This window comes from Hydra vulgaris, chromosome 04 (assembly GCF_038396675.1).
Source record: "Hydra vulgaris chromosome 04, alternate assembly HydraT2T_AEP".
Classification (NCBI taxonomy): domain Eukaryota; kingdom Metazoa; phylum Cnidaria; class Hydrozoa; order Anthoathecata; family Hydridae; genus Hydra; species Hydra vulgaris.
This window is the reverse complement of record NC_088923.1, coordinates 51113237-51134057: the sequence shown is the minus strand read 5'-3', so window position 1 is coordinate 51134057 and position 20821 is coordinate 51113237. Positions and strand designations below refer to the sequence as shown.

The following is a 20821-nucleotide window of genomic DNA, read 5'->3' as shown; positions in this document are numbered from 1 at the left end:
TTAAGCATGTTTTTCTTTAAAATTATTTAAAGATTTCAAATAACATGACTCTAAGGATGGTAATAACATTTAATAATTTACTAGAAAGCTTGTTTTAGTAAACATATAATGTGAAGATTTCAAAAAATTCTTAAAAGCAAATCCGGAAACATTGTTAAGACAGCCAAATGTCTCTTCATGATATGATAAATAATGTAAATGTCTTTAAACATCGCCTTAGCAAACTAAATGTAAACAAAGTAAATGCATTTAGTTTGTTATGTAAAATATTACCTTATAAATATAATATACCATAAAAATTATACTAAATATGATAAATAGTACTAAAAAAACAATATAACAGTTTTGATGTTACATTTTTTACTATATTTTAAGTAATGTAGTTAAGGTAAAAACTATATTTAGTACAGTTAATAAACGCCTTCGCTCGTATATCGCCCATAACTGCAACTATTTGTATTACAACTTATCTGCTTTTTTTGTACAATACAAATAGGACTGTTTACTGAAAATATATGTCAATCTGAAGTCAACTATTCATAAATTATACGCAAACTGACGTTTTGTAAAAAACTTAGATTTTTATAAGGCTGATCTTAGCGAATCATTGGTACATGAACTGCATCACTGGTGCGGTGGTGCCGATCACAACACAATGATAACCATGCATGGGCCATGCATAAAGATTTTTCTCAGATGTTAAGTGTTTACGCAATCAATAAAGTTAATCTGCGCAATTAGAATAATAAAAGGACGATTTTCTTTTTGAAAATTAGGCAGGTGTTTTCATTGAATTGAGAATTTTTCTTTCGAAATAAATAAACAAGGTAAAAGTTCTAATTTGTTCTAATCATGTGAATAAATTGCGCAATTTTTTTTTTTTATGCTTTATGTGCAAAATTTAAATAAATTATTTTTTCCCGACACCCGTATTTTACGGGTAATGACATTTAGTAACTACAATAATAACAATTAGGCAGCAGTAGAAAGCTGCAAAGTATAAAAAAAATTTGTTTTTAAAAATGATCATAAGAACACTTTTTTCAAAATTTTTAACATGTGTTGATATAAATAAAAAATAATTCAAAAAGTTTGAGAAATAAATTTCACGTTCTTATATCACATTTTTTTTATAAAATGAATAAAGCAATTAGATAGCCAAAAAAAAATTTTATTTTTACAAATTTAACCCCAACAATCCTAATAGCATCGACTTTTTGTTCTGCAAGTTGTTAAATATTGTGTCACTGAATATTAAAAAATATAGCAGCGGTAGAGTAAATTTTATTGCTATTTAATGGGACGTTTAAGGTCATGCGGCAATTTCAAACAAATTTCTCAAATTTCTCATTATCACTTTACAAAATAATAATGCAAAGTTATTAGAATACTTACAGTCTTTCTTTTCTGTGAAGCAGCTTTTTTCTGCTAGGTGTTGGCACGTCTTACTTTCTACTAAGAATATGAAACACAGTGTCAGACAATGTAAGTCATGAAGTTATCTAGTATAAGGGATGGTGGAGGAGAGCACAGGGGAGGTGATTTATGTTTTGCAGTGGTAAGCAGCAAAATATCCTGTTGCTTATCACTTTTAAAAGGTCTTAAGTTAACAAATCAAACTCCTAGCGCGACAGTTGTTGCAAACTATCACTACTATTCTCATTATGTGTGGATATCCTACAGCTATCAGAGCAAGCTAGGACTTGAAGTTTTGTAACAGTTTGAGAGCTAGAGTTTGATACTTAAGCTTTAGACTGACAGAATATAAAATATTTTAATGACTAACATATATAAAATTGATACAAAAGTTATAAAACTTTCAAAGATTTTTTTTAAGCTGGAGTCGGAGTTGGTATAATTTTTCCGACTCTGACTCCAGCCAAATGGAGTCAGAGTCGGAAAATGAGCTTTGACTCCGACTCCACAGCCCTGATTTGAACTAAACCAAAACTCCCTTGCCCTGATAGTGGATTTTTATACTTTTTTACGCGGAAAAGTTATTGTGACGTTTATTTAGCTTTTATATTGAGTGAAACAGCAATCCAATTGCCTCAAACAAAATATAAATTTTTTGATTAAATATCATTTTTGCATGAAAAAAGTGTAAAAAAAAAGAATCTAATGCAAATATTGTTCCAAATTTTGATTATCATTATTTCAATCACAAAGTTTTTCACCAATAAGTTTAAGTGCTAGTACTTACTTTAACTGAATTTTGGAAAAGATTACTCATTACCAGACCATCCAATAAAAACAAGACACGGATCTCTTATTAGAACGAAGAATCATTTATACATTTTTAGTTGTACATGTACATATACGATTTTAACTTTTCCTGAAAAAATTTCTTAATAAAATAATATTTTTATAATAAAAAAGTAAAATAATATTTTTAAGTTCAAGATTTTATGTTATTGTTGAAGTAAGATTATGTAAATATTATATCATTGGAAGCATGCGCCACCTGCTCAAAGCCTTGCAAATGAATTTTATCATACCACTCAGTAACCTTATTAACTTTGTTTTTTAAGAAATATTAGATTAATAAGTTTCATAATGCTCTGCCTGAAAATTGTAAACCATGAAACTCATTGCTTACAAGAATGATTTTTTGTCACATTTAAAAAAAGTTTTTTAACTTTATTGACTTAAATTTGTGAAGATGCTATGTATTTCTAATCTTTGTCACTTTACAATGGTTTTTTTTTCTTTAGCTGTTTTACAAATTTAAAATCTCCTTTTAACCCCCGTTTTCCTTTTAGTGTATGAAAGTCTTCTTTAAAGCCGTCTGTTGTTTTGCATCTTTCAGTCAGGGTTAGGGTTAGGGTTGTTTTGCATCTTTCAGTTAGTTGTTAGAACTTAATTTTGAGAGTGGTTGTGGTGCAATTGAGCATGAATTATTTTTACTCCAATCATCTGGTTTAAACCCAGATGAACCGTCAACATCAGTGTTTATGTGGGACAGTAGAGAAACCGTCAACATCAGTGTTTATGTGGGACAGTAGAGAAACCGTCAACATCAGTGTTTATGTGGGACAGTATGAGAACATCAGTGTTTATGTGGGACAGTAGAGAAACCGTCAACATCAGTTTTTATGTGGGACAGTAGAGAAACCGTCAACATCAGTGTTTATGTGGGACAGTATGAGAACATCAGTGTTTATGTGGGACAGTATGAGAACATCAGTGTTTATGTGGGACAGTAGAGAAACCGTCAACATCAGTGTTTATGTGGGACAGTAGAGAAACCGTCAACATCAGTGTTTATGTGGGACAGTATGAGAACATCAGTGTTTATGTGGGACAGTATGAGAACATCAGTGTTTATGTGGGACAGTAGAGAAACCGTCAACATCAGTGTTTATGTGGGACAGTAGAGAAACCGTCAACATCAGTGTTTATGTGGGACAGTATGAGAACATCAGTGTTTATGTGGGACAGTATGAGAACATCAGTGTTTATGTGGGACAGTAGAGAAACCGTCAACATCAGTGTTTATGTGGGACAGTAGAGAAACCGTCAACATCAGTGTTTATGTGGGACAGTATGAGAACATCAGTGTTTATGTGGGACAGTATGAGAACATCAGTGTTTATGTGGGACAGTAGAGAAACCGTCAACATCAGTGTTTATGTGGGACAGTAGAGAAACCGTCAACATCAGTGTTTATGTGGGACAGTATGAGAACATCAGTGTTTATGTGGGACAGTATGAGAACATCAGTGTTTATGTGGGACAGTAGAGAAACCGTCAACATCAGTGTTTATGTGGGACAGTAGAGAAACCGTCAACATCAGTGTTTATGTGGGACAGTATGAGAACATCAGTGTTTATGTGGGACAGTATGAGAACATCAGTGTTTATGTGGGACAGTAGAGAAACCGTCAACATCAGTGTTTATGTGGGACAGTAGAGAAACCGTCAACATCAGTGTTTATGTGGGACAGTATGAGAACATCAGTGTTTATGTGGGACAGTATGAGAACATCAGTGTTTATGTGGGACAGTAGAGAAACCGTCAACATCAGTGTTTATGTGGGACAGTAGAGAAAACTTTTTGCTAATCTTATTTTCATTTGAAAGTTATGCTGCAACAACTTGTGTAAAGCTGCAACAACTTGTGTAATTAAAATCACAATGAATCTAAGTGTTCCAGTCAACCTTTCACTTATGCTAACAATGGTAGAACCTACATACGAAAACAATTCTTTGTAAATTGTTGGAGACTTGCAAAAGTAATTTGATAAAATCGTTCGGTATAAATTTTTCTTACACAAAAATGTTTCTTATTGTTTTCTTTTTCTCTTTCATTTGCAATATCTTCAAATTAACTTCAAATTTTTTTCTAATAAACATTTTTCAAAAAAGCGCGTCAATAGTTTCGCAAGTCGAAATTATTTTGACTCGAAAATATTCGCTTCGCGCGAAATAACTGGCTCCGTAGAAATCCATCCTTACATATTTTAATAACTGTTAAAGGTGAGTCAGTGCTATGACCATCTAATACAAGAATTTGTTCTCCGCCAATGGCATTATCTGCTCGTATGTATAGCCTTTTTAACCACTCATTAAATTGCGATTTCTTCATCTATCCTGGATCTGACTTTATATACATTCTGCCGGTTGTACCATTTTTTGCATCAAAATAAAAAGAAATAATTTTTTGATTTTAAAAACGACAAAGTTAGGTTAGTAGAAGCTTGATGCATTGACGCAGTTTTTTTCGTGATAATTAATTTTTTCATTATTTCCTTTAAGTTTGAGAGTGCACTTTAAAAAACGTGGTCAGATTGTTGCATTAGTTAACTCGGGTTTAACACAAGCAGCCGCGCCACAACATCTTAATGTTTCCCAGCAAGTTATGTTATTGACAATGAAATGTTGGCAAGAGACAGGTTATGTGAAATCAAAACGTCGAACCGGACACCCTAAGGTTACAACTCCTGCTACAGATCGAGCGATTAAACGACACGTGTTGAAGAATCCAATGATATCATTCTTTGCCACAGCCAGTCAGCTGCCACAGAGAATTAGTGCAAGAACCATTCAACGACGTTTAAGTGACACTTTTAATCTAAAAAAGCGTACTGACCTGCACAAAAACCTCTGTTATTGAAGAAGAGCGTTCGTGATATATAATTTTTTTGCAGGAAATTCAAACATTACACAAGTAAAATATGGAATAAAGTAATGTTTAGTAACGTAAGTGACATAAAGTTGTTTTCTGCCGCACCAAGATATGTTCGCCGCCCTGCCAATAAAAGATTTCATTAAAAGTTTTGATTACGAACTGTTAAACATTCAGCATACGTGAGGGTATAAGGCAGCTTCTCAGCGTCTAGCAGAGGCTCCCTCTACTTTCTCCCACAAAATATCACTATGAATGCACAGAAATATATTACCATACTAGATGAAAAGCTTTTGGCAGTTATGCAGATTCACAACCGCAAAACTGTTTATGCATGATGGTGCTCCCTGCCATCAAGCAGCTTTAGTGAAAAACTGGCTTCAGGATCACGGAGTTGAGGTTCTAGGTCCTTGACCGGGGCAGAGCCCTGACCTTAACCCCATAGAAACTTGTGGCATATAATGAAACTAAAGATTGATAAAGAGAAACCATCAATTTTAGATGATCTTCGAGCAATCTTTATGCATGTGTGGTGTACAGGCATAACTGTTGATGTTTGTAAAAATCTCGTTGTTCTATGCCTGAGAGATTTGCTGAAGTAAATAAGATTAAGGGGCAGTGTAGCAGATATTAGTGATATGTAAAACTGAACTATATTACTGTAATCTAATTTTAAATTTAAAATTACATTACATTAAGTAACTTTTTATTTAAAGAATCTTGGTAATGATTTATCATCACTTTGTAACATCAAAATATCATACATTAGTAATTTAAAAGCCTGTTTGCCTCTTCAATTTGATTAGAGTTTTTGATTTTTCCTGACTTCTCCTTATTTCAGACACCTTAGTATCCTAGTTGCAAAACATTTTTATCAAAAGATTTTGTTTGTTTTGGACATGAAGAATTTCATTTTGTTGCGTTTTCTGTTGTTTTAGTGTAAAACATTATTATCAGGATGTTTAAAATGACTATTTTCTTCAAATAATTTGCTGTTTTTCTGTTTTTGAACCGTTAATTAAATAAATAAAACACAATTGACCCGTTTAAAGTACAGTTTTCTAGATGAAAACGGCAAGTTAGAAGAGTTATTAAGATAATATTGAAACTAAAAGTACTAGATGATGTAGTTTTTTTTCTTTTATAAGAATAAAAAATTATAAATACTTTTTTCTCGTAAACAAACTAATTTTTTTGTAACTAAATGAACTTTTCTTTTACATAAATGAAATTTTTTGCATACATAAATACAAATAATAAATCATCTTTTTATTTATGTTTACATAATTTTAACAATATACAGTAATCTACAAAAGGCACATTAAAATACCACTTAAACATAAGAAAATTAACTAATTGTAAAAAACTAATAAACTAAAATCACACAGTCACCATAAAATATTTCATTTCTTTTAACAATTACATTAAAACTTTTTAAAAAGTTTTTAAGAGAATTCGAATGATTAAAAATCTAAAAGCTTTTTTTATTCCCCTACTTCAGTTCAGTTTTTTTATGCCTCTTCTTCAGTTTAATTTTTTATGCCTCTTCTTCAGTTTTTATGCAAAATTTACAAATGGATATCATTTATAATGAATAGACTAGTACCTGCGCTCATCTGAGCTCAGAAAACTTGGTTATTAACTTTAAACTATTATGAGAGTGTAACTTAAAGTTAATCACATGTGCGGCTTAGTACGGCCTATTGTTTGACTGCTTGTGTAAAGGTAAGTGTTTAAAAAATATTGCGCATTTCATAGGGTTTAATCTAAAACACTTTGAAAAAAATCGGGCATAAAAATTTTTTATATTTCTTTATCCTATTTCAATATATGATGTCTATGGACTAATATTTACTTTTAAGAAATTAAAATGTTGTATATTTGTCTTACTGGCTTCATATCTCTTTTTTATATGCTTTTTTCATTTTTATCGGTATTTGAATCGTAATATATTGCCATTTTTATTGTAAAGTTATTATACTGAGCTCAAAAATCATAGTAGGGTAAGAATTTATTAGTTTTAGAATGCTGTGGGTCTCTTGATTACAATTATAAAAGTAAGCAACTCCAATATATAAGTTGGTTTTGAGGGGTTTTGCTCATCTCTGGTCCACCTTACACTGTAATGAAGTTCTGCCCATTTTGTATAAATTTGTTTATTTTGTGTTTTTTAAATAGTTTTGGACAATAGAAACTATATCAGGTTGTTTCAAACGATAACCCTTATCATTGATTTAAATGAATCAACAACTTTTCAGTTTCAACTGATAAAGCTGTTGGTCTTCCGCATTTAAGTTGGCAGTTTTACAATTTTTTCTCTCAACCAATTTTGATTTTAATTCATTGAACTAAAGTGCAAACTTTCTTAATGATATACCTTTGTGATATTTTAAAGCATTTTTAAGATCTTCTTTGCTGCAGTTATTGTTTGACATTTAGTTGATAGTGATGGATTTTATTTTTTATATTGGCTTGCAGGATCTAAGATTAGTATTAGCATATTAAAGTAGAAAAATGGCATTTTTTTTAGAAATATAATGGAATTTTAAGTAGAAGTAGTATTGTAGATCATTATTTTATAAATCACAAGCAGAAAAAATGAAGGAAGTGAATATTTATTTGTTACATCTTGCCGCAAATAATCAATTATTTTTAAATATTGACCAACTTAAGTAGAACATCATTTTTTATTTATTATTAAATAACTTTTAATAATTCAATTTTAGTACATTATAAAATAAAAACATTATCCTTAGGTTCAGAATAAAAACCGTTTTTTAAAGATTTTAAAACTTTTTTTTTATTTAAAATTTATTTTAAGTTTTACTAGTAACTATAAATTTTTTGAATGACCACATGAATTTTTCAAATTGAAAAAAAAAACTGTTTTTACCTCACAGCAATTTGATCAAACAAAAGTATTTTTTACATGTTCCACTACAGTTAGTCTTAATCTGTATTGATCTGTATTTTTAATATATTTCTTAAGCAAAATATCAGTAAAAGTGATCCACTTAAAATAGTCTCTGAAAATACACTAACTTACCAAAAATTATTTATAGGTATAGAATATGGGAGAATAAGGGAGCAATTCAAATAGCACACTCTGTACAAAAATATACTTTTTTACGTTCGCTACAAAATCATGGTTTTTGTGTAAAATTGAGTTTTTTTGTTTAAACATTTAGGAAAAGTTTAATTAAGGTATTGATTATTAGTGGGGACTCCTTTTCAGTCAATTACGACTTTAAGCAAAGAAAACAGTTTTGTTGACAACGGTTAACTTTTAGCGACTTATTTTCCGGTTCTGAGTTTTTTCACTTTTCGATTTTATAAATAAAACAACATTTCTGAACATAAAATTTGTAAACAAATTTTGTGTTTATAAATTATAAATTAATTATAGCCTCTTTACGAAAAAACAAAAGAAGTTATATTAGCTGCTTATAAGCAAAATGAGATTTTTCATGGAGAAGTGTTTTGGTTGACCCATTCTAGAGCTATTCATGATGTCGAACTTAGTCATGAATGGAATATTTGCAACTCCCCATCACTTACTCGAGAGTGTCAACCAACATTGGTTAGCTCTAAATCAGCTGAACCAATACGCTACACCAAAACAAAATAGGGGTGCTCCACTTGATTTTTGCTAAGGATATGTTGATGAGACTGTTAAACCTGGGGCCATAATTGAATAAAAACAACAAGTATTGCACAACGGGAATAAACGAGTTTTTTCTGATAAGTTTTAATCTGTTGTAGCTCCGAAAGGACTAAAAGAAAATCTATATGACCAGTAGAATGTTGTTAACGCAATAGCTTTGTACTTGCCTCGTCAAATATGTTTGACTTATTAGTTCAAAAAAGTGTAAGACCAAATGGAGATCCTTTATGTATTTATGAAGATCTTGCAATTAACTCTAACCCTAACCTTAACCCTAAACCTACAAATCCACCGAGAAATAATCCTCAAACACATTACAGAATTCATTTTGAGGTAAATCCAGAAGAAAAGGAATTTAACAAAGTTATAAATAAAGTAAGATCGTTTGTTTACAATTTTACATTTATGTATTCAAAAAAAACGTTGAAAGTACAATTAAGTTCAGTAGAAAAATTTATTAATTTAGTGGATTTTTAACCAATGCTCACACTTTAACTACAAACTAAAAACATCCAATTATTTTGAGATTAAACCTCCATTGTTAGGAGGTTTGACCATTGTTAGAAGACTACGTATTATGATTTTTATACATTTTTAGGTATTTAACAATAAAGCAAACTTTTTTTGTTCAAATTTTACATTTTCTTTGCTAATACTTTGCTGCATTTCACTAACTTAAAATGTAAAAGATGTTTAGGGTATCAAATTAGACAAATACTATAATTACGAAATAATTAAAAGTTTATAAACTCTGTTTTGTAAATTATCTTCTACAAAACTGATAATTTACAAAAAATTTATTATTCTTTAAAATTGCAATCATTAATAGAGAATTAAGTTGCAGTTAATTTGCATTTTAATTCAAACAAAATAACAATTATTTTCACTAAATTTTGTAGATTTATTATTCATCACTAAAATAATTTAGGTAACAATGCAAATTATAGAAATAAAATAACTAAGAAAATATTTTCTTTCTCTTATTGTTTTTTATTGCTGATTTTGCTGAACAATACTTGCAAACACTTGGTTTTGTTGCTATTGATGAGCTCTTAACTCTTCTCGCTGCTAGTTTAGTTCTGGTAATCGTAATTCGCAATCCGCTTCATTTTTATATCTGAATTAATAAATAGAATCAGATCCTGAAAATCTTTTTTTTAAAGGTGAGTTAGTTACGCTTTTTTTTTGTATTCTTACATGTTTTTGTTTCCATAACTGTTTCAATTGTTTTTTTCCTCATATCTTCAGGTTCCTCTCGCTTAGCATCTCCATCATTTTGTTTTTGATTTTCATTTGCACTAATATACTTTCTTCATCAACAGGAGTGAACAGCTAAAGAATAATGTAACTTGTTATTGTTTCAGCTTTTTGTTTTGGTAAATACTGAGCGACCAGAAGATCAAATTTTTCTCTCACAGCTCGAACATTTAGTTTAAAAGATAATATTTTTATCTGTTCTTGTTTTGTTGTTGCTGCACCATACCTTAATTTTTCTAAATAAACAAATTTTATTTAATTAAGGTATTTAATACCTTGTTCACATATCAAATATGTGTTTTTAATATTTTCTTATATCTTTCAAAAACTATATTAGTCATTTACAAATCATAAAATTAAAATTCTTTAAACTAAGTTTAAGTTTTAGAAAAGTTTAGCACTGACTTTTTTTAACAACATGGTTTTTTTAATTGCAGGGTTTTTAAAACCGCTCAATAACAAACTTAAATAATTAGTTTTATTCTTCTTACATATACAAAAAAAAATTTTAACCTTATATAAATCACTTAAAAATATACGTCACCTTTTTATGATAATTTCGTAAAAATTCATATACAAACGTTTTTAAAACAAACGCAACAAAAATCAGTATTAAACTACTTTAAAACGTATTCATTTGACTTTATTAAAAAAAAAGACAAATGCAAACGTTCTATACAAACTCGTTTATTCCAAAATGCATGAAGTTTTAAATTTCTCACCAGCCAACATTATGTCAGGTTTAGAACAAGGGCTACAAAATTTTTTAATAGAAACTTGTTTGAAAGCTTGGAGAATGGTTAGAAGTAAAATTTATTACTTTGTCTTATCTATTTGTCCAATGTTTTAAATAACAAAAATATTTAAAAAATCTTCTAGATTTACTAAATACAAGTTTTTGGTAAAATTATATTATAATAATCTCATAATGTAAGATCTATGGTATTATAACACAATACGTTTATAAGATCAGTATAACATCAATATAATATCAGTATAATGATAAGTATAACATTAAAATGAAATGTTTCCTCAACATAAAATCAACCATGATTTCATAACATAAAAACGTTATGTTATCAAAAATTGATTTTATTCTGTTATCAAAGTTTCTCATAATTTGTTATTAAGTAATGATCTCATCATGATCTCATGATTATGTCACAACAAAATCAAAACTTTTGCATATAAACAAAAGTCTTTATTTGGTTTAGAGTTTAGTATTATACTTAGTTTTACCTAAAAATAAGTATTTATAATGTAGTTTCGCAATTAAAATAATCATAGCAAAATTATATAACAAATCTTTATTTGAAGGTTTCTTTTTGAGAAAGCAATCACCAAGCAATTATTCAGTGAGAATAACGTGACCAAATTTTAATAAAGAATTGTGTAGAAAATGGTTTGACGCTTTGTCTCTATCTTGCAAACATGATCTCGGTTGTTTTGAGATCTCGAGTTATTAAGATTGCACAAGTCAGTAGTAAAATCAAAATAAACTACTTGTTTTAAAGCGGTATTAGGACAGATGTTGTCTCAATATCGTAATGCCAGAATAATTTAGTATTTATGTTTTGAATCACAATAGCAATGCAGAAGCTCTCAACAAATGTCTGAAAATAAACATGGGTGACCAACTAGAAGATTTTGGCAGTTTATATTATGCAAACAGCCAATCCGCCGTGACCAACGTCCTTATGGTAAGTAGAAGAGAGACTAGAACTTGGCACAAAACTTGATTCATCCATAATTTCATCTATAATCTTATATCACAATTCAACTATGATCCCAACCATATTCTCAGATCATATTTATGCTATGACTTCAACCATATTTTGTTAGTTATCAGATTCTGGGCTAAAATTTATTTCAACCATGATCCCAACCATAATCTGATATCATATTTCAGCCAAGATTCTAACAATAACTTCTGAGCTAATAATAAAAAAAAAAAAAATAAATAAAACAATATAAAGAAAAATAACAAAAATTTCAAAATTATAAAATCAATTTTATCATTTTTTAGGGCTAACTTGTTATTCTAGGTGGCTCATATAGCTCAAACGTAAATGTAATATATCTCAATCGTAAATGTAATATAGCTCAAGCGTAAATGTAATATAGCTTAAGCGTAAATGTAATATAGCTCAAGCGTAAATGTAATATAGCTACGCATAATAGTAAATAACACTTATTAAATAACAAATTTTACTGTCTTCAATTCTTTATTTTCAACCCATGAGTTGAACGATTTAGGATATCCATACTACTTTACTGATGATTTGTTTTTGAGCTTACCAACAACTTTTTCAATTCTAAACATTTTTTGATCAGTTTTTTGTAGTTCTTGTTCATACAAAGAACTTTGTATTTCTTCACCATTGTTGTCAGCTACTTTATACGTCAGTGGATCTGTGAACTGAAACTGTGACACAGTAAAAACCTCCTCAATCCATCTTAGTGTGTATCCTTTTTCCAACGTTACCTTCTTTTTAGTTATCCTATCTCTATCACCAATTAAAAACTTTGGTTTTACGGACTCTGATCGTGCATTTCCATTTAGATTTAACCAAACAATGTTTCATTCTTTTTATTCCTAGCTTCAACTGGTGTCATTTTATTTGAAGAATGTTTTGTGTTGTTGCATTTATTTACCATTTCATATAAAACGTCAATATATTTTCTAGTAGAATTGATTATAACTGAACACCCAGCGCTTTAACATGGTTATTATAATGTTCCAAGCCATTTATCCACCCCCATTTTCCAATGGAACAATCCATCCATACTTTGAAAAAACATCTTTTACCATTGATAAGTATTTAAATACCGTCATTCAATTTGGAAAAAGAATTCATGTCAACTAAATTAGCAGCCCATAATTCATCGATTCCATTTACAATAGCTTTTCTTTTTCTGAAATATTTAAAATTGGTCTATGAAGCTTATTTGTAAGTTTGTCAGTTTAATTTAATTTTTCATCCTCGTCTTTTTTACAAATCGTTGGTAGTTTTTTTGAACACCCAACCCAAACTTTGTTTTAGCTGATATAATTGGTTTATAATACTTAGTTCATTTCTTTCACGTATTGTTGGATTTCTTATGGAATCCATTTCTTCGAGCATAATTTGTCAGCATTGTTTCTTCTTGCAGTATCTTGAATTATTTAAACGCAAGATCATGATGGTAGGCTGCATTATCAACTCTAGTAACAGGTTTAGTCCATTCTTTAACTTAACTTAATCATCTCCTATTTTTGCTGCAAAAAATTTAGTTTTTGTTAATCCACAAATAGCACAAGTTTGACGTAGCAATAGATATCTATTGTTTTTACTCACGAGGCTATGGGTGTTTAGTGTATTTGTTTTGTTTTTACATTTAACACAGTACATTTTTTTATATAAAGTAAATAAAAAAGTGAGTATTTTAGATTTATCATGGAATGTAAATAAAATTACTCGTAATAATAATATATTATTATCTAAAAGAATAAGAGGAATTATTATTGGAAATTCTGGTTGCGGAAAAACTACTTTATTATTGAATTTACTTTTAAGACCTGGTTGGTTAGACTATAATAATTTACAAGTTTTTGGAAAATCTATTTTTCAACCAGAATACAAAATATTAAAAAAAAAAAAAACCGAAGGAACTTATTTTTGAACTATTTAGGTTACGAGACAAAATAGAAAAATTAAATGCTAACCTAGAGTTTATAATTAAAGACATTTTAAAAATTTAAATGAGAAAATAGATATGGAGTGCAAGTTTTTTGAAACAGTAGAATATGTACCAGATCCTAAAGATCTTGATATTTCTAATAATAATTTGATAATATTTAATGATTTGCAATTAAAAAAGCAAAATAAGTGTGAAAAATATTATATAAGAGGAAGACATAGTAATGTAAATTGTTTCTATCTTGCACAAAACTTGGTTTATATTACCTACACAAACTACAAGAGAGAATACAAATTTTATTTACTTATTTCCACAAGGTTCAAAGAATTTAAATCATATTTATAAAGATCTTGTTTAAAGTGATATGACAAAAAACGAGTTTATAAGATTTTGTAAGGATTCCTGGTCAGAGCCTCATGGATTTGTTACTATAGATCTATCTTCCAAATGTAAGTGGATTAAATTGTTTTTTTATATCAACTTTTGAATTTTGAAATATTATTTTGTATATGAAAAAATAAAATGTTTTGTATAATAATAAGTGGAAGTAGCAATGACATAAAAACTACTTATGCTCCTTAGTAAAGATAAAGAATATTAAATGGCTCTAGTTAGTTTAGAGACATATTATAGTTTTCCAACAACAATTTTAGATATAGCAATAATAATACAGCAACTTGGTATGATATAAACATTCCAGAAGGATGTTATGAGATTACTGATATAAATGATTATATTCAATTTACTGTCTCAAAGCGGTAGTTCTATATCAGGAGTTGCTAGTATTTCAATTGAAGCAAACAATAATACATTAAAATCAGTTTTAAATATTGCAGCTGGTTATGAAACTAATTTTTCAATTCCAAACTCAATTAGAACTGTTTTAAGTTTTGATAGTCAAGTATATTCATCAGGTTTCTATTAATCAACTGATATTGTAAACATATTGAGAGTTACAGTATACAAGTAACAAATGATGTAATAGGATCATCATGTGTAAATGGAGAAACAGAAAACATTACCTACACTCGGGAAAAATAAATATACATTTTTCCCGAGTGTAGGTTCTGTATTTAAAGTTATTCAAGAGCCATTAAACTTAATTTATTTACCAATAGCACTAAAAACAGTTTCAAAAATAGATATTTAAATGCTTGATCAGAATGGAAATCCTTTGAATTTACGAGAAGAAGAATTGTCTATAGGATTTCATAAAAGAGAAAAAAAAAATTATAAAATAAAATGACTAAATATACTAATATTAAAGTAAATGTTTCGCAGGGGCAATTAGAAAACTTAAAAAAGCAATGGAGGATGGTTTTGAAGCTAGAATTAAATTATTGCATTTATATTTTAATGGTGAACATGTATTAGCTGTAGCAAATACACAATTGAAAAGAGTTAAAAGAGCGTATGAAAAAGGTACAGGTGTATTTATTGATTTAAGTAAAACACAACTTGCTCACAATTCTCAAATAGAGGGAGGATTTATTAGTGCACTTTTATTTTTACTTTGTACTGCTAGAAAATTTTTATTAACAAGCGTTGCTCTAGCATTTACAAGAGGATTATTAACAGGAGTAGGTTCAGCTGCTGGATCAGCTATAGTTGATAAATTTGTTGGAAAGGGTGTTGTATACTTAAAAAAGAACAGACAAGGAGTTAAAATTACAGCTGCAGGATCTGGTTTATGTTTGAGATCATGGAGTAAAGGAGTTTCTGTGGGTGATATATTGTACTTACATAGTGGAAATGGCTATACATCAATAGGATCAGGGTTATTCTTGGAACTAAATTTACCATTTGCTAATATTCCATTTTTAAATATGATTTTCTGACTTTTTTTGAAAATCTTTTTTTACATATATAAAATGTCAAGTATAATTCTCCAGTACATAAATTTATAAACAAATATAAAAAACGTTGAGCTACCTCAAATGCTTTTTAAGCCACACAAAGATTTAGAACACCCTTCAGTATTAATAAATGAGAATAGGCATGAGATGTTTGCAAAACATGACATCACAATAAAATCTCTACTACATCAAGTTTGTTCTTTTAAAGTTTGGCGCAACAATTAATGAAGTGTTGCATTAGTTCTACTAAAACAAGAACTTAAATTAAAAATGTTAAGTTTACAAGATTCTGTAATACCAGAAACTGTTGATGATATTGTAGTAAATATTGTTAATAATTCTGATTTTGATGTGTTAATTAAAAAAGGAGTTTAAGTTTTGTTAATTTATTGTAATAGTTTTTTTTAAATTATTTATTTCTTTCCTTATTAAAAATGGAATATAAAATATACCCAACTCCTCCAGATGCACCTGCTGAAAATTAGGTGATTAGTGGACATATACATTGTCTAAAAAAATTAATGAGATTCAAAAAGAAATAAAGCGTGAGAGAAAAAAGAGAACTGTGTTAAGTAAAAAGTATCATAGAGCTGAAAAAATAGTTTCAGCAAATAAAAAATAATTTCAGCAAAAAATAATTTAATAATGCATTACTAACAAGCACTATGACATTTGGGACTATTGGAAATGGCTTTTTACCAGCAATAATTGCACCACCAGTAGTTGTTGCGTGTGAGAGTGCAGCATTAGGAGCAGGTGTTTTATCAATAATAGGTGGACCAGTTAAAATTAGAAGCAGAAAGCATAAAAAGATTAAGTTACTTAGATTCAAAACTAAATACAATAAAAGATTATATTTCTAAAGTTTTAGAAGATGTGAGCGTAAATGACAATTATTATGAATTAATACTTATATGAAAAATTTCACGTCATACTTGAACAAATTAACACAAAAGCAAAAACTGAAATTGATAAGAAAACTAAGGAATCATTAATTTAAAAAGGTAGAGATGATGCAATTATTATACTCCAAAGTAGATTTAGTAAAAATGTAAACGTAAAAACACTAAATAATTTATTAAAATAAAACATAAAACATAAAACGTAAAACGCAAAAAACAACATAATGATTTATGTTTTTTTATTTATTTCAATGAAATAAGCAAATGGTCATTTCTAAAAATTAAAGATTCTTAAAAAAGAGATTAAATTGTTAAAGAACTCTAAGATAAAAAAAGAATACAGCAAAATAATTTATATAAAAAGATGGTTGAAGCTAACATACAGTTAGACTTGACAAAATTGTATAAGCCATTAATTGATAGTCAAGATCGAATAAAAGAAAACATATTCAAATTGCACGATCAAGCAAATAAATTTGCACTCACTTTTTCAAATGCTTATCCTGAAATAATGGCTGAGGATGCATATAAAGAACAAATACCTTCTTATGAAGAAACTAAGGACTTGAGGCTCGGAAAAGCTGCAACAGATCATCAAAGAATGTATACTACTAGTAAAAAGTCTACAGATACAACATTTGGAATACATTCTAAGGATGAGAAGTTATACATTAAGAAAAAAACAATATTTATTAATGATGATGATATAACTATTGATAGTAAAAAATATATTGGTACTCACGGGCTTTGGGAGTTGATAGCACAATTTAATCCTGATAAAAACTTATATACTGAAGATAATCTTAAAAATTATAAAAGTATATTAATGCATACGGATGCGATTCCTTCTGATGCAAATCCATACAAACCAAAGTCTAGGAGTGAAAAATACAGAGCAATAATAGCTCCAACTTGGAGAGATGTAAAGAAAAACGAGAAGCGGGAATAAAAAGGAACAGCATTACCAACTTTAATCCTTCTTAGTGATCCTATCGCACTAGTTGAAATGCCTGAATTACGTATGGCTGCATAGAAAGCAGGCAACACTGGAGCAAGAAATAAACCTGTTGCAATTTGTGATGAGTTATTACGGTAAGATGTTATGAATAGTGCACAGTATAAAGCATTACAAAATAATTTATAAACATATCTCGATGCATATAAAAAAAATATATAGTACATAAAAAATGCTAATTGTTCATAATAAGAGATATGTAAAAAAACATGCTGTTGGAGGAAGGAGTATATTAGACAGTATAAGAAATTTATTTAAACGAACAGCAGCATCAAAAGTAACAAGACTATTATCAGCTATGTTGAAGCAGTTGGCTGCAAGCGATTTAGGAAAAACTGCAATAATTGCTGCTAAATCAGCAGGGAAAGAAATTTCAACATCAGCAATAACTGCTGCTAGAAATGCAGCAGTTAAAAAAGGGAAAAATTGATTGATAAAGCATATTGAAAAGCAGTTTCACAACCAAATACTCCTCATAATAAAAAAATTAATGAAATAGTTTCAAATTTAATAATAATGGATCTAAAGATTTAATGAAATCTTGATCTAAAGATCTAATGAAATCTGGATATGAAAATATAAGTAATAATGGAGATGAGGTAACAACAAATATAAATAAAATAATGATGGGGTTTGCAATAAGATCAGTGAAAATGAAAATGCTATAAGAATAGAAGATTTAGTTCAAAAAGGACGCGGTCTTCAACTTGCGTAATTTTTTATAAAAATTAAAAGTTTTTTTAGAATTCTCTAATAATAATTTTTTATGTTGCATATAAAAAAACAAAAATGAAAACTTCTGAAGTATTAAATTTTACAGAAGTCCCAACTGTGGATCAAGGAATTGAAAGGTTAGAACTGCATGAATATAAGCCAATGGCTAGTACAAATCTAAATATTATTGGAGAAATAAGAATCAACGTTAAGCAACAAGATTTGTTCACACTTCCATCTGAAGCCTTTCTTTTGTTCGAAGAATGACTTCTTAAAGCTAATGGAACATCTTATGCTAATGCTGATGCAGTGTCACTTACAAATAATCGTATTATACACTTATTTAGTCAAATATTATATCAATTACCAAACCAAGAAGTAGAACCTGTTTATCATCCAGGTCAAGCTACAACTATGTTAGGAATGCTTAAATATCCAAACGACTTTTAATTAGCACAAGGATTAAATCAATTATTGGATAAAGATTCTACAACAACAGCAGTAAAAGCCGATAACTCAGGGTTTGTAGTAAGACAGGCATACATAATTCAGAAAACAACAACGAAGAAACCATTTTTATTTTGTATAACTTTAAAGCAAATTTTTGAATTCTGTGATGATTATTATAAAGTTATTTATGGATTTAAACATACATTAACTCTTTTAAGGAAAAGTGATGATGATGGAATTTTTAGACTTGCTGCTGCAGCTGCAAGAACAGTTAATCTTGATAAAATATTATTGTTTATGCTACATGTGATCCCATCAGAGGTAGAGAGGATTAATTTTCAAATAACTATTGAATTAAAAGTGACACTTCCAGTAAGTTTTTAAGAGCAGCAGTGTGATACTATATCTGTTCCACAATCTGCTATATTTTCTTGGAGATTGAGCGTAAAGACATCTGCTAAAAAACCAATATACATTATTGTTGGATTTCAAACAATTAAAGATGGAGATCTATTATTTAATCCTTCAATATTCAATAATTGCGATTTGAAAAATATTTATATTATGCTTAATTAGGTAAGACACCCTGCTGTTGGTTATAATTTATCATTTTCAAATCAGCAATTTTCAAAAGCTAATAGAGATGCCTCCGTGTTTAGTGTAAATATTATGGAATAAATGAATTGATTACACAAAGCAACATAACTCCTACTGACTAAAGCTTTATCCCCACTTATGGTTTTTGATGTTAGTAGACAATCAGAAAGATTAAAATCATCAGTGGTAGATTTACAAACTAAAGCAATGTTTAACGTGACTGTTCAAGCAGATACTGAAGCATTTGCTGTGTAATATCTAATACATTGTTACAATTTCAATCAGACGGAAATAAAATGAATATTGTTTATTAAAATTTTTTTGAATATTACTTAAAATTTTTTCTTTATATATTAAAATTATGAAATATACAAAGGAAAGTTTAAAAAATCTATCAGAAAAAAATAATATTTCAAAAACAATCTTGCTACATTGCTAATGATTGCTAGGGATAATGGGTTATTAAATAAAGAATCTATTATAACTGAAGTGAAAGAAGTATATGAGAAAAGATCTATTCGTAAACGTTGAAAAAATTGTGAAACAAGACAAAAAGAAATAAATCCAAAATATGAAAGATTAGGTTCAATTGGAAATATTCTAGTGTCTATTAAATTAACAAACATAGAAACAGGAAAAATTACAATATATACACCATTATAAAGTGCAATGCGTGAACCTAAGCACGGATGGAGATATTTTGAATTTCGTGATGGAAAAGTTGATAATGGTGTTAAAATTAAGAAAATAAAATCTAAAAAAAATGAAGAAGCAATCGCAGAAATTATATAAATTCTTTACATATATAAAAAAATAATATACATCTATTATAAGAAAATAAAAAATATTTATGTATAGAAAATAAAAATATTAAAATGATATAAGAAAAATAAAAATATAAAAAAATAATCTTAATATATAAAAATTGAACATAAAAATGTCAAAGAATTAAAGCAAATCGCGAAAGAGCGAAAAATTAAACCTTATTGCAGGGTGCGAAAAAGTGATCTCAAAAGAGCGTTAGAATCTACATTAGTCGAACAGAGAAATTTATTAGACGAACTGATTCCATATATTCATATTCAACAGTTTTAACTCCTAAACTTTTTATTGCAAGTAATACAGCAGTATCTCAAAAAGAATCAAGTAATATATATAATTCTATTGCAGATTGGATTACGTCTGTTCCTGATACAAATGAAAAAGCAGCTAATGAAAAGATTGAAGCGTTAAAATCTAAAGTTGTAAAGTTGTTCAATAAATTTGGAATTTAAAAACAAGTAGAATTTAACACTCTGTCCCAAAATGACCTAAAACTTGAACTTGAGTTTCCGCAGTAACCCTTTGGGTGATTAAAGTACACATGTTCAAAGATTAAAGTACATGTGCAAAAAATGCAAAAATTGAAATCAATATTAGTACGCTCCATTTCAAAATAGAGAAATATATAAACCTTTCATTTTCTATTTTTATTTAGTATTTTAATTAAACTATTTTTCATGATTCATAAATGATAAAGCATAGTAACCTATTTCACCTTTAGCTGTAAATTGTTTT

The 20821-nt window shown here is 28.6% G+C and overlaps 1 protein-coding gene across 1 annotated transcript; it reads right to left on the bottom strand.

The window, feature by feature from the left end:
- Window positions 1–11913: 11913 nt before the first annotated feature.
- On the bottom strand, window positions 11914–13162 carry LOC136079502 (uncharacterized). The gene is made up of 4 exons (XM_065795240.1): window positions 13047–13162; window positions 12880–12965; window positions 12348–12590; window positions 11914–11984 (listed from the first exon to the last, which is right to left on the bottom strand). Exons 1-4 carry the CDS (start codon window positions 13160–13162, stop codon window positions 11914–11916), a joined length of 516 nt encoding a protein of 171 aa, XP_065651312.1.
- Window positions 13163–20821: the final 7659 nt, after the last annotated feature.